Source organism: Acanthaster planci, linkage group LG02, assembly GCF_054643075.1.
Source record: "Acanthaster planci isolate LZ-2023a linkage group LG02, COTS_SCS, whole genome shotgun sequence".
NCBI lineage: Eukaryota > Metazoa > Echinodermata > Asteroidea > Valvatida > Acanthasteridae > Acanthaster > Acanthaster planci.
This window is the reverse complement of record NC_141778.1, coordinates 2,759,250-2,785,156: the sequence shown is the minus strand read 5'-3', so window position 1 is coordinate 2,785,156 and position 25,907 is coordinate 2,759,250. Positions and strand designations below refer to the sequence as shown.

General features: G+C 40.5%; 2 protein-coding genes across 7 annotated transcripts in view; one reads left to right on the top strand and one right to left on the bottom strand.

The window, feature by feature from the left end:
• LOC110975293 (myosin-IIIb-like) overlaps window positions 1–13,579 on the top strand; it is a 33,708-nt gene extending 20,129 nt beyond the window's left edge. For 4 of the 5 annotated variants that reach the window (XM_022227660.2, XM_022227656.2, XM_087148585.1 and 1 more), the window contains exons 19-27: window positions 2,618–2,809; window positions 3,643–3,797; window positions 4,355–4,586; window positions 5,395–5,593; window positions 5,829–5,876; window positions 7,228–7,304; window positions 10,322–10,481; window positions 10,897–11,046; window positions 11,494–13,579. In XM_022227660.2, the coding sequence (XP_022083352.1) occupies window positions 2,618–2,809; window positions 3,643–3,797; window positions 4,355–4,586; window positions 5,395–5,593; window positions 5,829–5,876; window positions 7,228–7,304; window positions 10,322–10,481; window positions 10,897–11,046; window positions 11,494–11,648 (1,368 nt within the window). In that variant the 3' untranslated portion in view covers window positions 11,649–13,579. The remainder of the gene's footprint in view (window positions 1–2,617; window positions 2,810–3,642; window positions 3,798–4,354; window positions 4,587–5,394; window positions 5,594–5,828; window positions 5,877–7,227; window positions 7,305–10,321; window positions 10,482–10,896; window positions 11,047–11,493) is intronic. The other variant, XM_022227661.2, reaches the window with a different exon arrangement.
• On the bottom strand, window positions 2,947–25,907 carry LOC110975294 (RCC1-like G exchanging factor-like protein). Of its 2 annotated transcripts, none has more exons than XM_087148615.1 (12): window positions 25,018–25,907; window positions 23,949–24,078; window positions 22,687–22,815; window positions 21,461–21,579; window positions 20,200–20,284; window positions 19,124–19,234; window positions 18,744–18,814; window positions 18,535–18,622; window positions 15,623–15,796; window positions 14,534–14,619; window positions 13,758–13,840; window positions 2,947–4,759 (listed from the first exon to the last, which is right to left on the bottom strand). In XM_087148615.1, exons 1-11 carry the CDS (start codon window positions 25,504–25,506, stop codon window positions 13,763–13,765), a joined length of 1,560 nt encoding a protein of 519 aa, XP_087004741.1. In that variant the 5' UTR covers window positions 25,507–25,907; the 3' UTR covers window positions 2,947–4,759; window positions 13,758–13,762. The 2 variants fall into 2 exon arrangements, with proteins under 2 accessions (XP_087004741.1, XP_022083354.1); XM_022227662.2 differs by lacking the exon at window positions 2,947–4,759 and adding an exon at window positions 10,707–11,659.

Here is a 25,907-nt window from a genome sequence, read left to right as displayed (position 1 = left end):
CAAATCTTCTTCAACAAATACTTCGCCACTTTCATTCTTTAAAATGAAATTGGTGAATGGTGACAAAATTGTTTGAAGTTGGATAAAAAAATATATATTTCCACGATGTTACGCCCCAACAGTCATCAGTAGAGGGCGTTCCTTCAAAGAAAACATAGAAAATACAACAGTAATTTAACTGCATGATGATAAGCTTACAAAACAATGAAATACTCTTAGTCTTCAAAATGATTCCCAACGCAGGTAAGGTGAAAGTTCAGTGGTAATATTTTCCAGGACGCGTCCGAATTTGGTACAAATTCGTCAAATATTCTGTGTGGCGTTGCTTTCTGTACCGCAACTTTTGAGTGCATAACGGCAAAGGAAGAAATCGTCTGAAAGAACCAAGTAGCGAATTATTAATAGAGTAGAGGATACTATAAGTGGAAAATGGTCTTAAGTATACTATTTCACAAAACCCCAAAAATGACCACGGTAGGCCTAGCTCTGATGACAGCGAAGGAACATTTATTTACTTTAAGTAAAGGGGCGAGTTGAACTCGACATCAAGGGGATTTCTGGACGTGAATATCTGACAGCTAGTGGGCGAGAAAGGAAGGAAGCGCGGGCGTATATTGGGCAACTGGGGACATCGTGTTTCCCCGATCCCCCCAAACCACCTGGCAAACTGCATGACACACAATGAGCTCACCCAGTCATTGTTAGCTGCTGATATTTAGATTTGAAGCTACTTTTTAATTGAAACTGAAAACAAAATCGGCGTCGGTTGTTGGAGTGTGAAGCACACTCCCGTACCTTAATTAAATGTTAAGGGCATTTAATATGCCCGACAATTTGTACCATGAAGGATAAATTCTCAGGACAAATTCTCAGAAACCGGCAGAGTTAAAAGAGTCTGATTCTGAGTGAAGAACCGGAAACATCTCATTTTCAGAGGCCCGGTCTGCGACGGATGCGCCCTGTAGTGCCTCTTCGATCGACTCCATAAAATGTCAGCGGGAAACTTGGCCAAATCCTGCGAGTGCTGATTCCCTACAGTCCGCCGCACAGCACACTTCAATAATCTCTAGCGTCGGTACTGTTGATATAAAAAGACCAACTTTTTTTCTTTTAAATCCAGATCCTCTGTTGCAAAGCTCAAACTGGACCGATCTCACCAATTGTTTTCGTTTATCCAGGGTTGTCTTCTGATTCCAGAAATTTAAGTTGTCCATCCAGGGTCCGTAATCGCTGTAAATTCACCGATTTTAAAATAGACAGCCAAAGTCTATTTTTAGACATCCTGTTCCCCATTTACAGAAGGATGTTACGTGCGTAAGCCCGGTAGCCAAACTAATGTCCACATGATGAAACGCAGCACATAGCGGCAGAGGACAGACCGTGTAGGACCATTCCACCTTTCCTAGGGGGAAATTGGACCAATTAGAGAGTTGAACTGATAGCGACACGTTCATTAACCGGGCAGGGGTGGTGATTCAACTTCCTTCTGAGAGGGGTTTCAAGCCTGGTGACGTAGCATCGGTTGCCCTGGCGACGTGTAGCAGTGATATAAGCCAGTATAAAATCGACAGATCTAACCTCAATCAAATCATTTTAAGTTCGTATAGCGGTTAAGAATTGGTGTTGCTATAGACATAATCAGGATGACGTGCATTGCGATGCGGCCGCTACCTTCACACAACGTAAGTACTTTCCTCCACACTTTTATACAAAAGTTCATTATGATACTATGTTTATCTCATAATCAAGCGTTAAAGCCATCAGTGTTAAATTCTGCATGGTGTACACGAATGCATTCAGATAAAATACATTTTAAGAGGCACACGGCTTCCATGCGCATCAAGGATTTCACATTTTGAAAGAAACATGATTCCAGTTTATTTTCCGTTATCAGCGCGACAGTTTGTCGGATACTGAAGCGGCGGTTGATTTGTCAATTCAATATAAGAACTTGGCCGCTTTGCTTTCAAGGACACATGCGAGTTTAACGACTAATACAAGTCACCAACGCGCCGCCCCTGTGCACACGTGTTTTTTTCCACTCGACAAAATTACCATTCGCGCAATGACAAGATATTTTTAATCGCAGATGACTGAATTTTGACTCATGTTAGTCAACATCGGAATTGATCATTAGCTCTAAGTTATTTCTGGTAAGAATGTTAGTGCAGCGTCTGGACCGTGCCAACTTCAAGGAAAGTCCAATAAACGTATCGAGTTTATAGCATCCAAAATACAAGGAAAAGCCAGTGCATTATAAAATACTTGAATGAAAATGAATGAAAATTTTGTCGCACCGCATAAGGCATTTGAAACGTACGTTAAAAGGATCTCCTATGATCAGCGTAATAGCTATTCATGTTGGGAAGCATGCTCTCTAAAGATTGTAACGCTTCGTGAATTTTATTTTCACGCGATGACCTTTTATCCATGATGTATACGTGATGTCCTGTATATGAACGCAGAATTTTGTGTGAATGAACATTTTAGTCTCGGGGAAAGTGAAACATCACCAGGCCTTTCCAGATTACCAGATTTTAAAGAAAAATGCGGCGACAGTCTAACTGGGAAAGATTTTTATGCTAATCTGGACAACTTTTGTTTGTGATTTTTCCAGATGCTCTTGGGTGAACTGCGGGTCAAAACGGACGAAAGACAGCGTCTCATTGTCGAGCAGAACGAACGGAAGAAGGTCCCACCGCCCACAGCGCCTAAGAGATACAGCTATGGGGTACCAGTGGCTGCAGCAACCAACGGGGTGGCTACGGAGAGGACACAGATACCAACGAAAAGGAGCAAAATCGAAGAGGTCAGTTTGAATCGTCTAAGGAGGCAAAGTCTGCTCTCAAAACGTGAAGAGTCATTTACGCGACTCCACCCCTCTTTACGTTCCTGTCTTGGATGAACGTGGTGAAGATCTGTGCAAAAGATTGAAGAGAGAAACGGTTTCGACAACTCTTTCAAAAACTATTTAAAGCCTCAAAATTTTTACAAAAATTCTAAACGAAAATCCGCATGACAAAAAGATCAGTAATGAAGCTAAAGGTTTAAACCTAAAAGAGCCCCGGGGCAAGGATTCCACCCCTCCCCCTTAACATTTTCCCGATATTGCCGCAGTGCATTTATTTCAGGAGTTGAGCCTTTAGGAGTTATTGGAGTCACTCTTTGCGGTTAGTTTGACACTATTTTGCCAAAAGTCGAACATACTGTCCTGATACAGTGCTCATTTCCCCGAGACGGCCAAACGTGTATACTTTTTCACTGCGGTGCTCAATGCACGCACATTGGCACGTATGTAGCCAAGAAAGTCAAAGGACTATAATAACAAAACCGTACGTCCGATTGAGTTCAAACTTCACCTTTGTAGTGATAAGTGTCTGTAAATGCACACACAAAAATTGGGCGTGGCACAGTCATGTTCTTAGGGAGGGTGGAATTTTCACCCCCAATCCACCCCCCCGGCTGTGAGATGGGCCAAAATAACCAGGTTTTTCAGGGTTAATAGCATTTTAGAAGAAAAGTACCGACCTGATTTATCATCTGCACTCCAATTCCTGTCTTGAAAGTAATTTTTCAGCTGGAAGGTACATAAATTTTCCACAAAGGAAAGGATAAGCAACCTCGTCACTTGATCATTTCTAGGAACTCTTGGACGAGCTTGAGTATCAGCTTCCTAGGATAGACGCAGATGCCTGGGCCAAGGTCTACTTCCTCGAGAAGAGGTGTCGCCTGGTAGACTTCAACATCAAGTCGCCTGCAGTCATCGTAGATGGGTCCAAGTTCCAGTATCCAGGAAGGTACATGCTAGTCTTTGTTACTGTGAAAATCACGGAACAAATTCAGGGATTGCAATTGTGGGTCCAGCATCCTTTACCACTCTTATTGGGTATATCCAGCATCCACAGCTCCTAGATACAAAAACCTGTGAACAGTCCTGGATTGTGGATCCCGGTGACATATCAGAATAAGTGCTGGCCAGCCAAACCTCAGCAACTCACATAACAAGTGGTTAGGACGTTTGAAGTAGTAAGCCGGTGGTTGTAGGTATGAGTCTCATCTGAGAAAGCTGATGGATTTTCCTATTAGCTCTCAGACAGCATACATGCATATTATGCATACATGCTCTTAATAAGCAGCACTGGCAACAGGGAAAGCAAGTATTCCAATTAATATCTCCCTTAAACAAAATTGATCCAACACTAACCGCGCACAAGATTACTCTAAAATTCTGGTTTAGATTTGCAACTTTCATCTTGTCCCCGTTGTATTGTTGAACCTAATGCAAACCTTGCACAAAGTACGGCAGTCTTCTACAAATTCTTCATGAGGGTTATAACAATTTTTATTGTCCAAGGCTCGGATTCGGAGCACTCCATAACCCCCTCCGAGACAAGCACACAGAGAAGGTTCGGGCTCACATCGGCAAAGGGGTGCAAGTCGAGGTGGATAAGGAGGGCAACGTGTGGGCCACCAGGCTGGGGAAGAACGAGGTGTTTGTCAAGGGCTGCTTTGATCCTGAGAACCACTGCATCTCGGCCGATGTCATTGAGCAGATGGGCCACCTGGAGACCAACATTCCCATGAAGGTACGAGTCTTGACTCAGACATAATTGACTCACAGCCATATAGTGCGGCAAGTTGTAGAATGATTAAACCTACCTCCCTTGGGTAGGTGAAAAAAATTATTTATTTCTGGTAATGGCACCGAGGATTCCTCAAAAAGCACCCTAGGAACTGTTGCTCGCAAGCTCGAAGAAACCTGTAGAGAGGAGACAATGAGAAGAAGTTACAGCTTTAGAGGTGGGAGGAAAACCCCAGAGGAATATTCTGGGTAAAGCCCTCGGAAACAAGGGACTGAAAACTTAATCCACATGTGGACTGAGCCAGGATTCGAACCTGGACTGCAGAGGTGAAAGGCGAGGAAAAAACCACTACGCCAACCCGATTCCCCATTAAAATTTGAGGATTCAGGATTCTTCAGGTTAAGCACCTGGTCTCTACAGCAACTTTTGAGTTTTCCCATGCCTTTGCTGTCGAGGATTTACCCATCTTTAATTGCTACCAGCAATGCAATACTGTCTTTCAGCTGCCTCTGAACCTTACTCTGGCTTTAAGACTGTCAAGTTCTTTTATCAAATGTACTCCAGCAAGAAGCCAGGTCATTTTGACTATGACCTGCTGAGCATGCTATAATCTTCATCCTGAATAAATATCTTGTTTAATCAAAATCAGATAAGGGCAGACTCACTGACATATAAGACAGTGATCATGAGAAATACAATTTTATATTTCAGTTTACTGAGTTGAAGGCAAAATTTTAACACGATGCTAGATGAGCATTAAGCACATGAAATGCGTACCAACAACCATCTTTTCTTATTAAATCTGGGTCAGGTGTTTGACATCAAGGAGTACAAGATCCAGCTAGCCCTGGAAGCCAAGAAGTCAGACCAGTCTGAGATTGACAAGAGGCGACTGAAGCAGCTCTGCCTCGTCTCTCTGAGCTTCGTCAAGGATGCGGTGGAGGACGTCAACACGCCTTGCTGGATCAGCATCGTGGTGTTGCCAGCTCTCCGACTTGACAATCCAAAAAGTGAGCATCTTGATAAGCACCGTACGCTAAAGGTTCAGTTCATTACCAGACAACTTCACATTCAAACCAGTTTCTTAAAGCTCTAAAATGATCTACATTGTGTCAAAAACATTTGTGGGTTAAACATCTTAAGCTGCTATATTCTCATTTTGCAAAATTAGCCAAAATATCTGTTGGTTTTTGCAGCCTTTGTTCATTTTTCCATGATTTCATTTCTTTCATATCTGTCTCGTAGTCATGCAGACATTGAGAGATGTGTCCGTTGGGAACACAAATCCTGATGGTAAGATGAGGGCGCTACATTATACGCAGTAGAGCACAGCTTGTAGCTTATAGAAGAAATATTAGGAAGCTCAGAGCAGGAAGATTTTAGAAAATCATGCTTAACTAAATTTCTGTCATACATGAACATTTCCATGGAATGCTGTCATCCTTCAAATATGATAACCGTGCACGGGTACCATTGAGGAATGACTGTCATTTTCAAACTGTATGGTTCCCTGTATGTCATTAAAGTAATGACTGGAAAAGGAGCCAGCTAAACCTTTCTTAAATTGCCCGGTACTCTATAATTCTAAAATGTGAATAAATGAGCAAACATGGGACTACCCCAGTATAAGTGCCATTCAGCTGGCCTACTTCGTAAGCCCTACAGCGCCCTCTTCAGTGTTGAGCAGAGTCTATTGCAAGCATACATACAGCACAGTCATATCAAAGCCAGTAGATACATACAATTTCACAGTTCATGCTGTGCAGTAAATACGTGCAGTAAATGGCACAGCTAGCAGGTAAAGCAAACTGAGGTGTAATTAATAAACCATAACAGTCATAGTTTCCAATACCAGTTCCATTGACAATTCCACTGTACGGTAAAGTTTAGCAACTTCTAAGAGATCGTTTGCAAATATATTGATTGTCTGTGTACTGAAAAAAAAATCTAGGGCACTTAAAAGTTTTTTGTATTTGGGGGTCTTTTCAATGGGGTAGGGAATTCTACTATGATCTTTTTCTCTGTCACAGAAATGCAAAGGTTATGCATGAATTGGCCAAGCCAAACTTCTACCCCTCAAGAAAGGTTATTTTCAATCCACAATCACTCAAAAACCAAGACTGCTGGCACCGGTCGAGAGGTCCGCAGTTCCCATCCCTGTTCATGCACTCCACACATGTTACTGATGAATGCATGTGTAACTTAACAATTCTTTTGACAGTGAATCTGTTGGTCTCTTTATAAAGAAGACACAAAAGTAAGGTGGGATTTGGGCTAATATTGTAGTAAACATTGCTGGTAGTGCAAGAAAGAAAGTTAGAAAAGATGGTATTAGATGGTATTAGACCCGCTCCATTTCAGTATTCCATAATGCCACAGTACAAAGCTTCCTTCTACGTGGCATGAAGCCACACATGCACTGTGCAAATTAACATCTAACCTATCGATAATTATACTTTTTTTTCCAAGGAATATGACTGGTGAGATGGAAAGTAGGGGTTGGTCATTTTTTAGACACGGACTCCACCATTCTGAACAAACTTTTTACGGAGTTTAAATATTTCTGGTGCTCACATCTGCCCTAAAAGGTTGAAAAGTTATGATGCCTGGTAACTGACACAATGTTTGCTGGTTTCTTTTACAGTCTTGCAAGATGCAACCAGGATTTTGTCGGTTTATCGAACAGCAAAGCAAATTGAATCCAGTGAAATGGGACGATCAGTAAGTTAATGAGATGAAAATTCTTAACTTGGTAACTCTGTGAGCTGTACTTCGGCAGTAATAAGCCTTTTGCGAGTGAAATTTGAATAAAATCTGATACGGTACACTGAGTAATCTGATTGCACATGAACAATTTGAATTTCTCAGCCTTGGCCAATCAGGATGAGCTTGTGCATAGCAACCACAGTGTATACATTCCACATGTATCTGGAATGGACTGGTTCCTTTGTGCCCTTTTTATCCATTGCGAACAGTATATTGATACAAGGTGTCTCCTATGTAACTGAACAAAAGTTTGCCCCTGATGAGGTACAGTATAAGAGTGTTTTTAGTATGGGGAATTCAAATTGTTATGTTCACTTGAATTCAAAGAACTCAGTTTCCAGATTTTATTCAACTTTAACTCACAAAAGGCTTACTGATAGTAACGTTCTGAAATGTTTCCTCTCAAATCTGGGCTTTCTGCATTCTTTCATAACCCCTGAATGGTCACACCATTTCACACACGCCAGCTGAAATAATGAAAGTAGCAAAGTGCAACATTAGATACAACATTTAACACAAGCGGACTCTTTCTCTCGTTCCTAAACCATTTGCTGGCCCCTACTGACAAAAGAATTTTCAACAACCGTACAGGAAAGTTCTTGAATGACTTACTGGAGTCTGTTCCCAGAATAATACAAGTACATTTCACAGAGATGTAGCCAATTCCACCTGAAGTCTTAGCATCATGAGTAAAAGGATCAAGTAATTATCGGCTGAGCTTCTTAATTCCATCTAAATTACATGTACATGTACGTGGATCTTCTGAAATGAGTGTCCCGATGTGGCTTTCATAGACTGATAAACTTAGCGCCTTATGTGTAAATTACAAAAAAAGTTCAAAATCCTGGATGGCCCTGCTTAAGTCTTAATCCTTCAAATAATCTTTGAAGTTTGTTAAAGACTTGCTTAATCCAAAAGGCTTAACCATCCTTGCCAAGCAATTACTGTGACCAGATTCTGATGAGAAGTGACAGAAGTGGGAATTCTATCCCACAACGGGGGAAATCCACAGGATATTTGGCACGGGACTAACCACCAAAGACATCTGATAAAACCCTATGAGTAACTTATATCACAATTCCACACAGACCCTCGGGGGTAAAGATTTACCAGTGCCAAGTACAACTAGGGAAAGATTTTAAAGACGCTAATGTCATACGACAGAAAGTGCATGTTGATCGGGAGTTACATAGTTTTGCTAGACATCCTGACTGCTATTTGACCTCTGGGACAGTGACATCATGCAAGCTAAACACAACATGTCAGGTGGACTGATAAAACTTGATGCCACACATGATGATATGGAATTGACAGAAAAAATCGCTCTTGACTTCATTTTGTGAAAGCAATCAAAAATAAACAGGAGGCAGTCAGAGTTTCAGAACCTTCTCTTAAAAATTAAACTGAACCCAAAAGAATTCAACCCAGAGTTGTCAAACATACCTGGATTGTTTTATTCAAGTAAAAAGTCATCATTTTGAGTCAATGTAATAATAAGGAAAATAACAAAGTTCTTTGCTGTAGGGTTTTGTGGGCTGGATAAATTGCATCACCTGGTGTAAATTTTAACACAGGAATCAATGTGTGCTTGGCTGGTCTTAAAGTTGGTCTTAAACATTGGTTGTGCATTTAAGACTGAATCCGGAGAATGAATGCTTATAATGCTCTCGCATTTCCAAGGATTTTGTTTGACACGTTTACTTTCATATTCCAAATACCCCTGTCCATTCTATAGAGTATTCCTTGCACAAGTAGTCCAGAAGAATCTCCTTATATGCCAAGCGTGCACAGACTTTTGACCATTAGGAATGGATTAAACTGTCTCATATCCAGGTGCCAGCCCATTTTTAAGCAGTGAGCATTATCAAATGTGAATACACGGTCACGTTGTGCTTTGTCGAATAGGGAAACTGTCTGAGGTATTTATGAATGTAAACTTTCATGACAGCTACAGGTAGGAAACTTCCAAATTTCAACAAAGGCAAAACCATCTTTGGACTTGAACAGCTGTATACTTGCACATAAAAAATGATTGAATACACAGAATCTAGAATACCTCAAATGATACAAAATTCCGATCAAATTTGTGTGCACATAGCCCCAACTTCAAGCTTTGTACACCTCTGAGGCCCGTCCATTATCTACATCAGTCAGGAAATCCTGAAGTCCTAATTGTGTTAGTCCTCAGAAGAGCCTGGATGCCAGGCCAAATACTGATACACAGAACAAATAAGCACATGTCCCCTGGGTCTTGCTGTGTTAGGATAGCTCTTTTGGTGACTCTTTTGGTGAACTGCTGACTAATGTGGCTGTAATGAGCAGGTTAAACGGGGATTATAGGTGAATTGGTTATCAGGTCAACAGCATTAGCTGAAGAAATTGCTTCTGAAAAAGACATTCACATTTTGAAATGAAGATATGCATGTACTGTAAAGTGCATTCATTGTCATTACGTTATCAGGGTGATACTTCCATATATATCAAATCCCTCCCCAGCCCTCTTCAAACATCCTGAATTTTCCAAAACAATTATGGATCCAGAATGAATACTTTTACAGGTGCTTTCACAATTGTCCTACAAGCCACCAATTACATGAAAATTGCATGGCAAAAGGGTTCAACAGTTGTGACAACTTGGTCATTTTGTGTCAAGTGACCAACCAAATGCAAAGATACAATCAGTCTTCACAATGCTCGCTTCCCCAGTCCACCAAGTTCAGTCTGAATTTGAAGTCCTTCAAGTTGCATTTTTTAAAGAATTCTTTGCAGTCTACATACATGTATCATAAGGTATTTAGTGGCTACGGCTTTGGCTTTTCCAATGCACACTGTGCAGTGAACAGCCATAGCCACAGACAACAGTGTCCTCAGAGGCCATGGCCTCAAAGAGACCAGGTGTGATAGGTAGCATTAACAAACTTACACGACTAATAAAGCTTATGGAATCGTGGTATTCGTTTTTCTTCACAAAGGCGAGTCGCAAGTGGGCCAAGTCCAACATGCGACGCTCCAACTTTGAAAAGGAGAACACTAAAAAGGACGGCCGGCAAGCGAGACTGAAGGAGACGGAGAAAGCCAAGGCCATGGGCATGGGAGCCATGTACAGCTGGGAGGTACAGAAGGATGACAAAGGTAACATCACCATGCCACTTTTGTAGTCAAGTGCTTCACAAATACTACACAAGACGGATTTAAGTGTCAGCATTCATACCTTTTCAAAACATTTCCCAATCGCTCTGCAAAAAAGACCACCATTCAATAGTTTGCAGCAGTTACAACGGCCTCAGTAATCAAGACAACTGTTCCCCTTCCTCCCCAACAGACCCACAAAATAAATAATCTGACAGAGGCTGCACATAATGACATCCTTCAGCTTTATTTCCCTTCTTCCTTCAAGCTAAATTTGTAAAATGGTGTATTCTGGTAGAATAATTGCCAAGCTACCAGAAAGAATCCAAATTTCAAAACTTGTCTTGACACCCTTCAAGTTTTTCAATTCCACATTGATACATGTACCTAAACACTATTTTTTTTTCCATTCTTACAGCTGTGACCAAAGACATGGACCGACTGTCAATTGTCTCAAATGATAGTGACACTGGATCTAGTTTGTATCCAAGTGACGAGGGTGGGCCAGGCTACCAAAGCTCATCCGTTCGACGTGCTGTGCTACGCTCCCTGTCTGTCCGTAATGCTGGTAAGCGTGATGCAAAGCATGTCCCTGGAGTCACAAATCTTCTTTGAAGCTCATTTCGAACTAGCTGGGCCCAATCTCTGGGTGCTTCTTATACCATATACAGAATTTTCCTGAACTCATAATGGTTCACGTTTCACCGGTTAGCAAGAAATGCTGGCTTCTGGAGGACCTATACTGCACAGAAAAATGGGTTGCAACCCAGAATGCTGTTTAATGTGCACTGTATGTTGTTGGACATTATTTCCATTGTGTATTTCCAATTCACAACCATGAAGGCAACTATGTGGAGAACTTACACATTTGCAGAGTAAACGACATCCAAAGACCCAAGATACAATTTGATAAAAACAAGAGTTTCCTTTATTATCAACTGATTGCAAAGTTTCCTTTAATTTGTTGTTTTACAGTGGCAAACTTTGTGTTTCTTTTATCACTTATCGTTTGCAGCTGCGTTTCGCCAGCGTAGTCTAAAGCGTATCCAGGAGACCGGCGCACAGGAGATTGAAGTGCCCGAGGACCCGTATTCCGTTAATGGAGGGCGCCGCGTCTGGGCCAAGGACAGGCAGAAAAAGCGTGAGCAGATTACTGACGAGATCTTCTGAGATGGGACGATCTGGAACGTGAGAAACAGAGCTCAAGACGGTCGACTCTATTTCCAATTTTGTATTCAAGATTATAAAGCTAGCTCACGGCTTTAAGTCGAGATATGATACACCATCAAAGTATGATTTCTTTAATTAGGATTCCATTATACAGTCGCTTTCATTGGCTTAATGCTGTGCAGAAAATCAAATGTTGCATTCACCCAAGTGCTTCCGTGACAAATGACAGTAACGTGTTAAACTTTTTTTTTGTATGTGTTGCTGATACTTCTTCATGTAAAAGGTTCATTTAGATCCAAGTACATTCCAAAGGTAAACTTTCAGCTAGGGTTTACAGACTTTTGAGCTCGTATCTCTGAAATACAGTTCACTTGTTTTCCAAACGGAAAATGGTCAAGACCCAATGGCTTGTCCTACAACTGAGAGTGGTAGGTAATGTTTGCATTCAATGCCTCTTCCACCAATAGACTGATTGTGCCCGCTAAATAATGTGACTATAGTGGGTATTAACCCCATAGCAATGTATGTTTTGAATATTGTTTACAAACAATACAGACAAGTTACGGTACAGTACCAGCGCATCAGTAGCATGAGTACGGTGCCTACCATCAGCTTTATTTCTGGTATTCTTATGAAACATTGTGCTTTTGGTGGACACCATGTTTGTTGATATTTAATGCTCACTATACATGTGGGTCATGTGACTTGGCAGGCGCAATCGGTCAATTGGGTATTTACAACTGGCAAAACTGTGTGTACGTCTCAGGTTAAGAATGTAGAACATGTACAAGATGGGCACATGTTACACCTGACCATGGTAATGGATTCCTTTCATGTTAGTCTGCATAAATTTATGGACCAATAAAAAATTACACTGGCTTCTTTCAAGACTATCACTACATGCCCGCGATATGCAACTCTCAACTTTTGTTCCTTATATCTTAAATTGGCTTCCAAAGGCAAATTTCTTGATATTTAGTTCTCATGTAAAGTATTATTTACAGAATGGCATGACATATTGTGTCCTTGAGCAGGACACGGTGTATAAGAATGTATTTCCAAACTTCAGGCATGTTTAATATTTAAATTTCCTTTGCATAATTTATCATCCAATAGTAATTGCCACATGCATACATGATACTCTGATATTCGTAAAAGACCCATAAATCTAGGTGTACATTTCTTAATTGGTAATATTTATCTCTGCTCACCAGATCTGAACCAAAATTATTCCTCAAAGAAATTTATCTAATGTGGATGGTGTGCATGTGCATCTGAACTGCAGTCTAAAAAATCTGTGAGGAGACCTTAAAATTATTTTAAACTGAAACTGTTACCATGGCTACAAATTAGATTTTATCTGGTAAATTTCATAGAATTCTTAAAGAACAACACATTTATTGGATAACAAAATATATTTTTCTAAAAATATGCAAATGTTTGATGATATTTAACTTGCTTGTTGGATTTGACATTTCTGTTTGTACGATGATAGAATGCAGTGTAAACAAATTTAAATAGGCCACTAAAATCTTGGAACTGAAAGCTTGTCAAAGGGATTAATGGAGTCCACTCAGACTGAAGTTTTTTTTTTTTTTTCCTGGTATAGTGAATTGAGGTTAGGCAGATGCACTTGATACTTGTAGCTTTAAAATTGACCAATTTTTGTTTATTCCATGTAAATACAGGCACAAAAGCATGAGAGAAGTAATTATTTGAAATAAAAAACTGTAAAGTTTAAAAGGTTAGTCCGGTCATTACTCAGAGTTGAAAACTGAGCATTTTCTTCTATTGAATTCTCAAAAACTATTAATAAAAATGCTCAGTCATGATAATTTGAATGACGTATGTTACTAAGGCTGTGGGTGTAATTGTGGTAAATTTTTTAAAATAAAATTCCTTTTGATGCTGATATGGCATTATGAAAATGATATCAATGACTCTCTGAGTAAACTATTTTAAAATGAGTGTAAAGTAAGAGTACACGCGAGTACAATGTCACATTCACTGGTAAAATGGAACATAATCTAAGAATGGAAAGAGAGTTTGCTCAGATAATGGGGAAAATGACAAATTTATTCACAAACATCGAGACAAACTTTTTTTTACCTGTTTCACAGGAATGTTTTGCACAGGGCCGCCATATGATCCACACCACAGGCCACGGTCTGTACTTCTGCAGCGATGGCCACCTGTTGTCATAACAACATTGTCATAACAAAAATTCCAACTTGCAAGATTGCCGCTCCTTTCAGAGAACCAAGTCTCTTCACAAGCGTCACTTGTCCATCTTCAACTTTAAAGTACAATAATGCAAGTTGGATGGATGTAAACTACCAAACAATGCTGGAAAAAGTTGGTTTTGTTCAGACCTCACAAGGAAAATAATACTACACTGCACAACAAAAATAGCCAGTTACATGTAGTTACCACAAACCATTTCATAGTTACCATGAACTATTTCACAGACAATTCCACGATTACCAAGACTATTCCACAGTTTCCATGGACTAGCTATTCCACAGGCGATTCCATGATTACCAGGACTATTCCACAGTTACCATGGAGTAGTTATTCCACAGACGATTCCATTATTACCAGGACTATTCCACAGTTACCATGGACTACTCCACAGATGATTCCTCGACTACTAAGACTATTCTACAGTTACCATGGACTATTCTACAGTTACCATGGACTATTCCATTGTTACCACGGACTATCTTAAGGTTACCACAGACTGGTCCATGGTTTATTATGATATCTGTCAGACATGCAAACATGATTCTATGCCAAGCCAAGAGTGCAATCACCGTGGGGGGGGGGAAGCATACTCCTTGACATACAGACAAGGTTGATGTTTTACAATTTACGTCCATGCTCACCCTGAGAGGGAAGAACTGGTTGGTCCGAGTTCCCAAGCCTAGATGTCCCGAGTCGTTCATTCCCCATGTGTACAAATCTCCTTTGTCTGAAAAAGAGACAGAATAAAGTTAGACTGAATATAAATTGTAGATGATAGATGGTTATGCCTTGGGCATAAAACCATTAGAAAATTACTATTATTCACACTTATATAGCTCCTTATTCCCTACAATCAAAGAGCACCTCTAAGCAAAACATGTTTTCTCTGATTTTATCTGTTCAAATAATTATGGAAGCATCTACATCGAATGCAGTGTCATTTGTCTTCAGAGCTCAACTATAACAAGCTTAAAAGGGCTTTTTTTCTGTTCATGCTAAGATGCGAGTTCTGAATGTAGATTGAGTCATTCTGAGAAAACAGAGAAAATGAGGGAAACCCTCGCCCTGTGATCGTTGTGGATAAACCCTGTGCATGCCAAATAATGCATGCCATTCAATTTGGATGTTTCCATATTTATTTAAACAGATAAAATCAGAGAAAATGTGTTTTCCTTAGATCTGCTCTTTAAAATGATAAATACATACATGAAAATATTAAACACAGTGAGTTAAAAGTGGTGAGTTGTACACGGACCCAATCCTAAAAGCACACACACTGAATATGACATTACATAAATTCACATAAAAAGCTGCTACCTAAACAAAATGCTTTCTAAAACAATGTGTTTAAACCAATTTGCACCGGGGTGCCCTGGCACTGGAGACACGGTGCATGGCCCACAAGGCCGGGGTGCCTGAAATCAGAACTTATTAAAAAAAAAGTTGCTAGGTGTATTTAGAAAAAGGTTTACTTGCTGTCAGTAAAACGTTTGGGCCATCGGCGAAGGTAATTTCATCACTGATGGGCCACAATGGGGTTCACTGGACCGGAAAACTGGGCCTTTATTCATGGCCGGGGTGACCAAACATGGAAACAAAAGACCGAGCTGCTGGGACTTGCCAGCAAACTAATTGATAAATACATTCAACCAATCAAAAGAATTGCTTTGGCAATGCATTTCTGTGTTTTTATTGAATTGGTACCACATCTATTAGTCTCTTTCACTCACTCGTAACTGCCGCAAAATGGTGCAGACCACAATGCACCTGGGTAACTGTGACATCTGGCTTCAGCTCCGTCCGTCCGAACAGGATGGCTGGAACGTGCTCTGGATATTTGCTCTCGCTCAACTTTGGACCCTTCCCCAGTATTCCATAGCCCCAGACAAAGACATCTCCTATGTCTGTCAAGACAAAATCGCAATCACTTGGAACTTACGTCAAATGAAACATTTGTTCATGCTTACTATCCTCCGGATATTTCACTGTTGTCATCAAGAAAAATGCTACGCTGACTCAGACGAATGTCAAGCTTATCCTCTGGTGTACAAATGGCACCCTCAAATTCTGTCATAGAGAATGAAGGAGGACTGTAGATCGCCTCACCCATTCTCGCACGAATCTACAGTTCTGAGCTCTATTCTCTGACTTAAACTAATTTTTTTAAACAACAAAGGTTTATTCAAATGAAGCTCTGGCATGGTGTTTGAATGAGTGTCGACTTGTAACTGATACAAGGATTATATGATCGCATTTTCAGGCCTAAGCCTGGCTTGGTACATCAGTACACAACTGGTCAATATTAGTGTTGATTGGCGGATAAAAAAAAAAGCAAAAGCTTTCGCACTGCCACACTCTACCTCATTTGCCTGGTGAGATCATTCACAATATCTGACAGTGATAGCTCAATCTGTATCCCTCTTAATACTCAGACGAGTTTCAGACCGGCTGGCTCATCCAGTGATTCTGACAGTGCTGCCGCCGCTGCAGCCAAATTCCTGTTGATGCTAGAAAATGACGTCCAAGTGGTTCACCAAAAAGAGTGTGCCTATGATAAATCGATTTATTTCTTTGATGTATCGTATGGACGAAGATGTCCAAGCCAAAAAAAACCTGAAGGGTGAATGCAGTAGATTCAAACCTCCCAAAGATGACGTTGATGTTGTCTGGAAATCCTCAAAAAGGTAGGTTGTATAATGTAATTCTTTTCTTGTATTCACGTATTCCTTTACAGGTCTTGAAAAATATAAAAAAAATTGTTTTAGAGGTATGTCAAATTACCTAAAATTCATGAAGAAACTGCGTGTACGTTAATTCCCCGAACCGAGTTCCATTTCAATTAAAATGTCAAGTCACTGGTCTGGATGATTTGCATTAAAAGAATATTTTCATTGTTTTATTTATATTGAAGGTATTCCAAAGCAACAAGAAGAAATGTACCAGGACAGTTTGGACATTCGAGTGGAAAATTCAGAGAAATGAACGCACAATACTGAATCCTGACTTGAACTTGAGTGCCATACGACGTGAACTCCTTGAAATGACAACTGATGAACTGTGTCACTCTCTCACCCGTTTCATCCTGAAGTGTGTAAGGTCAACGGTAAGGAACATCAAGTGAAACGCTCTACAAGATGGTGATATGTACATGTATCCAGCTTATATGGCAATGTATGGCAAGGAATATCAGCTTATTCGAGATGAGGAATTTTCTTCTTTGGGAAATATGCTTGACAACAAGATGAAGGAAGTCTCTCCTGCAGGACACAGAGTGAAACGCTGGGAATGAATAAATAATCAGCAGGGAAAATGAGAATGTCACGTAGGAGAAGTAGATTCTTGGGAGTGATAACGACTAGTTGGTACCATTTTGTACCAATTTGGAATCCACTTTGCTTTGAGGGCTGGTGACGAACATTGAAACCTGTGCTACACAAACTCACAGATTACCCTCAAGACAACAACCCATGGGAAGTGGTTTCTCAGATACACTGAAGATGTGTGTGAGAGCTACCAAGGTGGACTGAAACATCGGAACATCATTCCCAGGACAGTGGACTTGTACGACATAACCCCTTGAATTCGGACAGATGTATATTACGTCTCTACGAGAAGCACAAAAGTCACAGACCAACATCAGGGAAGTGCAGTTCGGCTTTTTATCTTCGTCCTCTTGCAAAGCCAAACCGTGACATATGGTATAGCTGTCAGCCACATGGAATTCACCAACTTACCCTAACTGCGACGCCTATGTGAGCAAACAGGATTGGTTGGTTATTTTTCTATTTACTCTCTTCGTGCTGCGGCTGCTTCGCGTTTGTGCTTTCAGAATTTCAATGCGCAGCTAATCTGTGAGACAACTGGTACCACTCCTCTGTCATACAGTCTTACGAACGAACCACGGATGAGCACCATGAAGCCATCAGCAATGCTCTGGTCTCCAAGAAGCGTCTCACAGAGAGTTCTACTAAAGACACCAACGTTTTTGCTAATGCATCAGGTTGCATTGGCTTTAAGAGACCCGTGACCAACCATGCAGATGGCAGTAGAATACATGTGTCTAAATACAATCCATTTGTACAGTTTTTTTCAAAGTTTCAAAGACGTCGAGCAATCTTAAATAGAAATATTACCTTGCAGACACTTTTGGGGGATAATGTCGATAATCTGGAAGTGTAATGTGACATTTTGTAATTTTCAGTTTTGTAAATGTAAAAAAGGTCCATTTAATCGCTGAAATTTATAATTGCAATTGAATGTTTTCTTAATTAAAATTAGTTTGAAGAACAAAGTAGCATTTATAAAGCTGAAACTTCTTGCAAAACGCTTCCTGGATCAGAAGAGGTATAATTGTATTTTTTGTATAGTTTTGTAAAAACTAGAAAGCAATCTACAGAAGAGCGTACATTCGTAATATAATCTACAGAAAAGTGTACATTAATAAATAATAATCTACAGTTTCAATAATTGACTGACGTCACAAAAATAGTTAAAATTTTGAGAAGAAATAAGGACACACTTGGAATATCTAGCAGACAGCTGAGTATTAGACCCCAAGATAAGGATTTCAGCTCAAATAGAATTTCGTTTTTGTATTTACTTTGAAGTTACTGCATTCATGTACATTTTAGGGTCTTCTTACCATTCACAAGCTGACAAATGGTCCCTCCAGCTGCTGCACCCATAACCTTCCCTACGCCACGGAATGGAAGGTGCTGAGGTTCATACACCTGTGCACAGAGAAGACCATACCATCCATTTTAAAAGGTTGGAAAAGGAGATAAAGAATGCATGAAATGAAGCAAATTGAACAAACTATTTAAATTAAATAAACAAAAATGACCAGATTACCTGCATTTCCTCTGTGACGCTGTTAAGCTGGCGGTATTCGGAATTGCCCCAGCCAAAAATGTCTCCTTTATCTACCAAAACACAAAGTGTCCATGATCTCAAGTCAAACAAGAGCCAAAACCATGCAGAAAATGTAATATTTCTGCTTAAAACTTAAAATCAAAAGTTTAATTTGAAAAGAACGGGGCCTTGGAGTGCTGTACAAAGTGTTTTCAAAGAGGTCACTTTTCAACTTGATGGCAGATATTTTGCGCGTACTTTCCAACAGCTCATGGGCCATTCCCACATGACTTCCTTCAGAAATTTTGACCAACATGATACTGAACAAAGCGACTCTCAGCTATGTTGCCGCTGGGTTCCAATAACTTTTAAATTCTCACCAGACACTGCGAGACAACAATCAGCAAACGTCGCAACCTGGAGGATCTTCTGCCCCTTCAGGTCGCCCTCAAGTTGAACGGGATGGTCCACACTTTCGTAGTGACCAAGTCCTGGCAGAAGGGAATAAAATCAACCGTGCAAACCATTGGTCACTTAGCCTTCACCCTTCAAAACTCCCCCGGGTCTTAAGATTTTGTGGGATCAAGGAAGGTAAAGCCCAGCCACTGTTATTCTTCAGAGGGCAAGGGAATACAAGTAAATATGCACTTGACGGTTTGGTTTGAGACCAGCCAAGCACATGTTTATTCCCATTCATAAATACCTTTTGAGTCAGAAGTCAAAACAAGTTTAAGAATTTCAAATTTTGATGATTTTGCTCAATACCTCTACTTCATCTTTGAAATACACATCTGGTCATGTTATGGAATGTTCCACTTGCAAGCAGTCATAAACAATCTCCTTATATGGAAATTGGCGCACGTGTGGCGTGTACTGTGTGAGGTGTCGCACGGCCATCAATCCTTAAAAAAGACCAGCCACGTAGGAAGAGGAAATGCCATTAGGGCCTTACGAATGCCAATCAATATCTCATGACATATCAAACTGTGTGGCTTCGGATTCCTGTACAGAGCAGAATTTTTTATTTTGAACGATTCAGGATGATTTTCAAGATGTATTTTTGCGTTGGGGAGATGTTAATCTATATAACAGGTTTTTGCCCTTACCCAACGTTTATATTAATAAACACTGTATGCTCAGTGCTAGTCCGAAAGCTTGCGAAAAAAGTCACGAGCTTACTCGGGTGGGACTCGAACCCACGACCTCCTGCACTGGTAAGCAGGAGGTCGTGGGTTCGAGTATAGATTCAGGATGAGTTCTAACAAAATTTCTGTGGTTTAAGGGTTGAATAACAGCTCAAAATGCATGTAAATGGTACCTAAAATCTTGGCTATGGCTAACAGTAGCATGCATGTCTATGGCACAATGGTTACAGTGGTTAGCCAGTCGCTTCCACAAGCTTCTGTGTCATTGCTAGCCACAGCCCAAAGTTATGGACGCAGAGTCGCATTCTTACCAGTCTGGCCATCTGCTCCCCATCCGCAGCTGTAAACAGCACCCTCTTCTGTCAAGAAAAGGCTATGGTCGTGACCGCACTGAACCTACCAAGGAGGGAATCGGTACCAAAACATATCTTTATAACTTTTCAAACCAATCAGAGTGAACGTGGATTGGACTTTCAGATTTGTTTTAGAATCTCACATCAAATGTGAGAGTTGTAAAACTTCCGGCTCAAAAGGCTTGATTTATGACTGTAAACCCCAACTCTCCACTGTTCTAAGTGCTAAAATCTAGTTTACTGTATTTATAAATTAGTTCCTTACTTTAAATTTTTTTTTAAGTATTTCCATTTGTGCTGTATATTTCTGGTTTATTTTGACTGTACATGAAATCCACACTAGTAACTACTAATAACCTGTTTTGCATGTTGACTGTCGAATATGAGTACATGTATAGAGGAATTTCACATTAGCGCCGTCTGCGCATATCTGCATCGAAACCAAGGCTCTCTGTGTTGAACTTCGTTGCGCGTGCCCGCGGAGGCGACACAGTACATGGAGTATCCGGTTCGTAAATGTGACGCCACTTAAGTTTAAACCACGCCCACTGCACAAGATACACGACCATCGCAGGTACATTAGCTCGTGGTCAATTGTCGTTATTTTTTCTTTTAATTTTACGTGTTGATTCATCCTGAAAGACTCTTTCACCAAAATTTTCGACCTGAAAAGTCTGAATTTAACATACTTTTATGCATTTTGTGTCTTGACTCCTTACTGTCAATCGTCTTATCGTATTTAGAATTGAAGCTGACACATACAGCCTCGTTTTCAAATGCAGAAATGCATAGATCGACACTAAAAGCGTCGTATTGGGATCCCTCTATACTGGTAGTCACAGGTGTATCAGGTTCAGCCACTATGAGTTTGCTTGTAGGAAATGAAAGGCTGTCGTAATGTAAACTGAATACACTAGCATCATTGGAGAACACAACGAATACGCTGCTGGCAGTGTGGGGGGTGTATATCTATAAAATGCTCATGTTCAAACAGACACCTGGAAAATACAACACTTGGCAAGAGCGAATGCCCTGTGAAAGTATGCGCAACAGTCAACGTGTTAGTAAGCAACCAAAATAACAACAATAGTTACATGCCCAACTGAATAATTCGGTGCTACTAGGCCGATGCAAACCGACAAACTTTACAGATTTCCCATGCCCTCTCACAGAAGCTGGGTTAAAAATCTCAATACACAAGCCCTCTCAACCTCATTACCTGTTTCACGGTTCCTTCGATCCCCTTGATGTTATGAATGACTGGGTTGGACCTGTAAGTCTCTTTCTCGACAATGGCTCTTCCGCACTGTCCATGGGCATTGTTACCTAAACTAAAAACTAAAGTAAAAAAAAAAAATTGTTTTTTAAGCAAAGAGCAAAATCATGGGTTGCGGCTGCTGCCAAGAAGCCTTTTGGCAATTCTGACCCCACATGCTCCGTTTTGCTTGACGACAGATTTTTGCAGATGGGCAAAGCCATCACCCTGTGGTACACTACCTGTACATCTGTGAACATCGTGTCAAGCTGTTTGCATAATAATTTGTACACTGAAAGAAAGATAAAAAACAATTTTCCATTGTGTTGGGAGACAGAAAAACACATAATTGTGATAACTCATGCTGTTTATCTATCGTGACCTCTGACATTACCCACACACAATGCATCATGTCACCAAGCTGTAAAGCACAGAAGTTTGCTCAGGCCCTGTCTGAAATGGGTTTTTACAGCTATGGTTATGTCCATTGTCAGTGCGTCCCACGCATTTCAAATTGAGCAAAGACAAACACAAATAATGTTCTTTTTATTACATGCACAAAGCCAATGAAGGAGCATATTGTAACCACACCCGTCAGGGAAACAAGAGAGCTGGGCAAACAGTGCTTATTTCTGAGTATCTAAACACTCAACAGCCACTTTGACGTTCAAGTAAATCTTATTAAAGAGATAGCCAAGTCCAGGAATTCGAACATGCAATGTCCCACACATAATTAAACATTTAATCTTGAAGACATTTATAGATTTCAATGTTTTTCATTTCTACTGTTGGGCATCTTGGAGGCGTGTAACCTCAAGAATTGATATATTATATCACTAGTTTTCCAGATGATGCATAATTAAGGAAAATGTGATGTTACATGGGGAAGAGGGAGACGTTTTTGGCCTGACTGGCCTGCAATCATGGACAAAATTGTTGGGACACGTGTCAATAGCCATGACCTTTCCAGATCCCCCACTCCTCGGGTCAATGTTGTCATCTCGAGCAGGAGCACAGACCGTGCAGTGAGACCCAACATTGAGAGAGGGCCTAGGGGGTGGATGCCCTACAAGATTTGACCAGGACTGCATGTCCAAGTGTAACTTTTCTTTAGGCTCTCAACTAAAACTAAGGTAGATAAAAACAACTTTCTCTAAAAACTGCAACATCTGGCCCTTCATGCTTATTACCTCCTTCGTTGTCGGTGAGTATCAGGGAGTGCGCCCTCCCACATGACACCTGGGTGACTCTGGTTGCCCGTGGTCTGGTCAGTGGTAGGTCGATGGGCACGGGGTACAGGATATAATCCATTCCTTCCTCTAGAATCGGTAATAAAAAATGACAAAAACATTTTCCTCTGTTAACATTTCATTAAAATGAAGAAGTTCCAAAAACCATTCCAAGATTCCTTATGTTGCAGAGCTACAAATTTGTAAGACTTTTTGTAAGCGTCTTTTCATAGGAGTACTCCCCCTGTAAAAATATACAGTTTTGGTTTCGAGTTCCCCTGTATTTTTCTGTTAGTGTATCCCCCTGTTTATTTACTTTGGCCCTTGCTTCTACCCATATGCCTTCGACCCCCCCATGCTCTGACCACACTCAGTTTGAAGACAGCAGACCAACAGAGACACTATCGATGTTCATGTACCCTTCACTGGAGTGTGATTTTCTGCTTGAGTAGAAAACACACTCCTGTGCTTTTCTACAGGAGTAGCATACCTGTGTACAAAAATTGTTTATTTCTATGGAGTGAATTTTTATGTGTGGCCTTTGACAGAAGTGGTTTCTCTTGCTGTCCAGTGTATACTGACGTGTTGGTTTTTAGGCCTTTTAAAGGTTCAGTCTTGAGGTGTAAAGTCTTTCCAGTCTTTAAGTCCTTTTGGGTTTTTTTCTTTTTTTCTTTCTTTTTTCAATACTTTTTAATAGTAAATTCTTTTTGTCCTTTTTTTGATGTCAAATTTTGGTGTCTGAGTCCCTATTGTCCACTTTGCAGTATTGCGAGTTCCCCCTTAGTAAGTCTTAGCATGCCATTTTTTCTGTTACATTTACACACAGCACTGGGCTAACAATTTCCAATTCCTTTGATTTAAGATCGGATTACTGGATGAAACAGGAACAAAATGGAGTGCAATTAAACAAAGTGACTTGAATGGAGACAACCAAACACAACGCCAACATACAGGTACAACGAAGAATTAAAACGTGAAATCTTCTCATAGACCTGGCACTCCACTCAGTAGGATCAAAGTAAAGGTCGTGGGAAGAGGCTTGGGAAAAAAATTCAGACTTGGAAAAAAACCAACACATTACCATTCAAAGTTGATTCCATCCATTAAAATGTTCAAATCGAGGTAACGGTTGACTTGTTTTTAGGCAAACCCTGATGATGCAAATGAAAGACCTTCATCTCATGTTCATATAACTCTACTTTTGCATCGCCTTCCATCCGTACCTTTCTCGACACTTTTAGGCTGAAAACCCAGCTGGGAGTCCGTGTTGACACCAGTTCCCCAGACTTTGGTTATTTCTAATGTGTTGCTAGCTAGTAAGGTGAAGCCATAACCACAAGCAACAGAGGTAATCTGTAAAAATAGCAATAGCGTTAACTGGCTAATGTACACGTACATGTGGAATAATAAACCAAACACAGTCAAGGGTTTCAATAAATTAGTACTGAGGAGTCTTGTACAAATCACATGTACATGATGGTTTTATGTTGAATTGATGGATTCTGTTGGGTTTCAGAAGACTCCCCAATAAAACCCTGTCAGGTTGCTTAACCCAGTTGGAATTCCTGTTTTTGTTTCCGTAGTAGCCTAAATCTTCTAAAGTTCAACAATGAGTTAGGATGTTCAGAATGCAGTGCAGCATGTTCATTAATGGGGAATTCAAGCCTCAGAGCAGGGTCTGTCTTGAATCCTTTTAAAAATTGCTCAACCTATTTTTGGACTCTGATAGGTATTCTTGCCTGGAACCCTAATGTGTCCTCCCAATTCCTTCTCCGGACAGGAATCTTCCAAAGACTCTTTTATACTCTTAATTTGATTTATTCAATATTTCTACAAATTATTATTACAAAAAATAAATGGAAGAAAAGCAAACTTAAAGATTCCCAAAAGTGGAAACACATGTAGTAGGGATAATGTAAAGAGAGTTAAACTTATTTCCATTGTAGTCTTGACTTTCATTGGCCATCAAATGCCTAAATACATTCCTGTACAGTAACAGTGCATGGGTCTTGCAGTTAACTTCTTGGATGGATTCTAAAGGATCAGGGAAGGGGGGCTGGTCAGTCTACTACAAGTAGAATCTTTCTTTTTTTTTCAGCATTCTGAGGAATTCAGGCGTTCATGTTACAGCCACTGCAAGTACAGAACCATGTCTAAACTTCCAAGTGCAAAGAGTATGATGTATATCTTTGGAATGTCCATGTTTCTCTTTGCATTTAGAAACTATAGGATTTTTATAGGATCTTGAATGAATTGAGCCCTACCAGGTGAGAATAACTCAGGTTCTTTCACCTTTTGATTTTGCTGTAACAAGTAAGGTGCAGACTGATACTTTCTTCTCGTCCTGGGACTGCTACCTCTTAGTTTAGGTTTGACAAATGTTGGGACACCCAGTGCGCCAGTATAGGAAAGCCCCCAGACGTACACCCGATCCTGACGTTTCCTGTGTTTGCTGATGAGCCGTGTAGTGGCCATGTCACTCGCCTCTTCTTGCCTCCGCTGAGCTTCTGAGAGAGGTGGTAGTGAGGATGGAGTCGAAATATCTGATGATGCTATTGATGAAGTTGAGAAAGGACATCTCGGTATTGTTCTTGTTGGCATGGCAACAGTCAGTCTTGAACAGGTGGTCACCCTTCCGAAGTGAATCTCCCTCGTATAGAGGTTATACTTGCCAACCGTTGCACCAAGTCGATTTTGAAGTGGAATCTGCCTCTGCACAATGTTCTTCCCCGAGAATTCTGAGGCAACTTGCCAAAATTTGGCAAGATGAAGAGACTTCATGTTGCTTTGGTCTCTGTACAGTTTCTAAATGACAAAAAGGCCGTTGAAATTTCTTTTCGCTTATGTGATTCGCACTACCACTAGCCGACCAAATTTCAACCAAGCCAAACCAAACTGGGAAGTTTTAAATGGCAAAAATCACTTCAGACATGATGCATGATGGAAATTTGTCTAAAGTCTGCAGGTTTCAAGTGAAGAGCATACGCAAGTTAGAGCACATTTAACTCCGACAGCAAGCCAAATCTACCTATACTTTCTTGAGATATGTGATGATACCCCCGAGTACATCTTTCATCATCCAAGGTGAGTATTTTGGCCAAATATGTACATGTAGGCCTACCACTTTGATTTCAAGCGCAAGCATCCACAACAATCGTCAGACACGTGCTGATTCTACGTTG

Excerpts from the sequence above, each read along its gene's own strand:
- LOC110975294 (XM_087148615.1), bottom strand. The coding sequence starts at position 25,506 with ATGAAGTCTCTTCATCTTGCCAAATTTTGGCAAGTTGCCTCAGAATTC. Across the intron at positions 14,620-15,622 it reads CCATTTTGCGGCAGTTACGA|ACAAAGGAGATTTGTACACA; the intron begins GTGAGTGAAAGA and ends TCTCTTTTTCAG. Across the intron at positions 13,841-14,533 it reads ACCAGTTCTTCCCTCTCAGG|GTGGCCATCGCTGCAGAAGT; the intron begins GTGAGCATGGAC and ends TTATGACAACAG.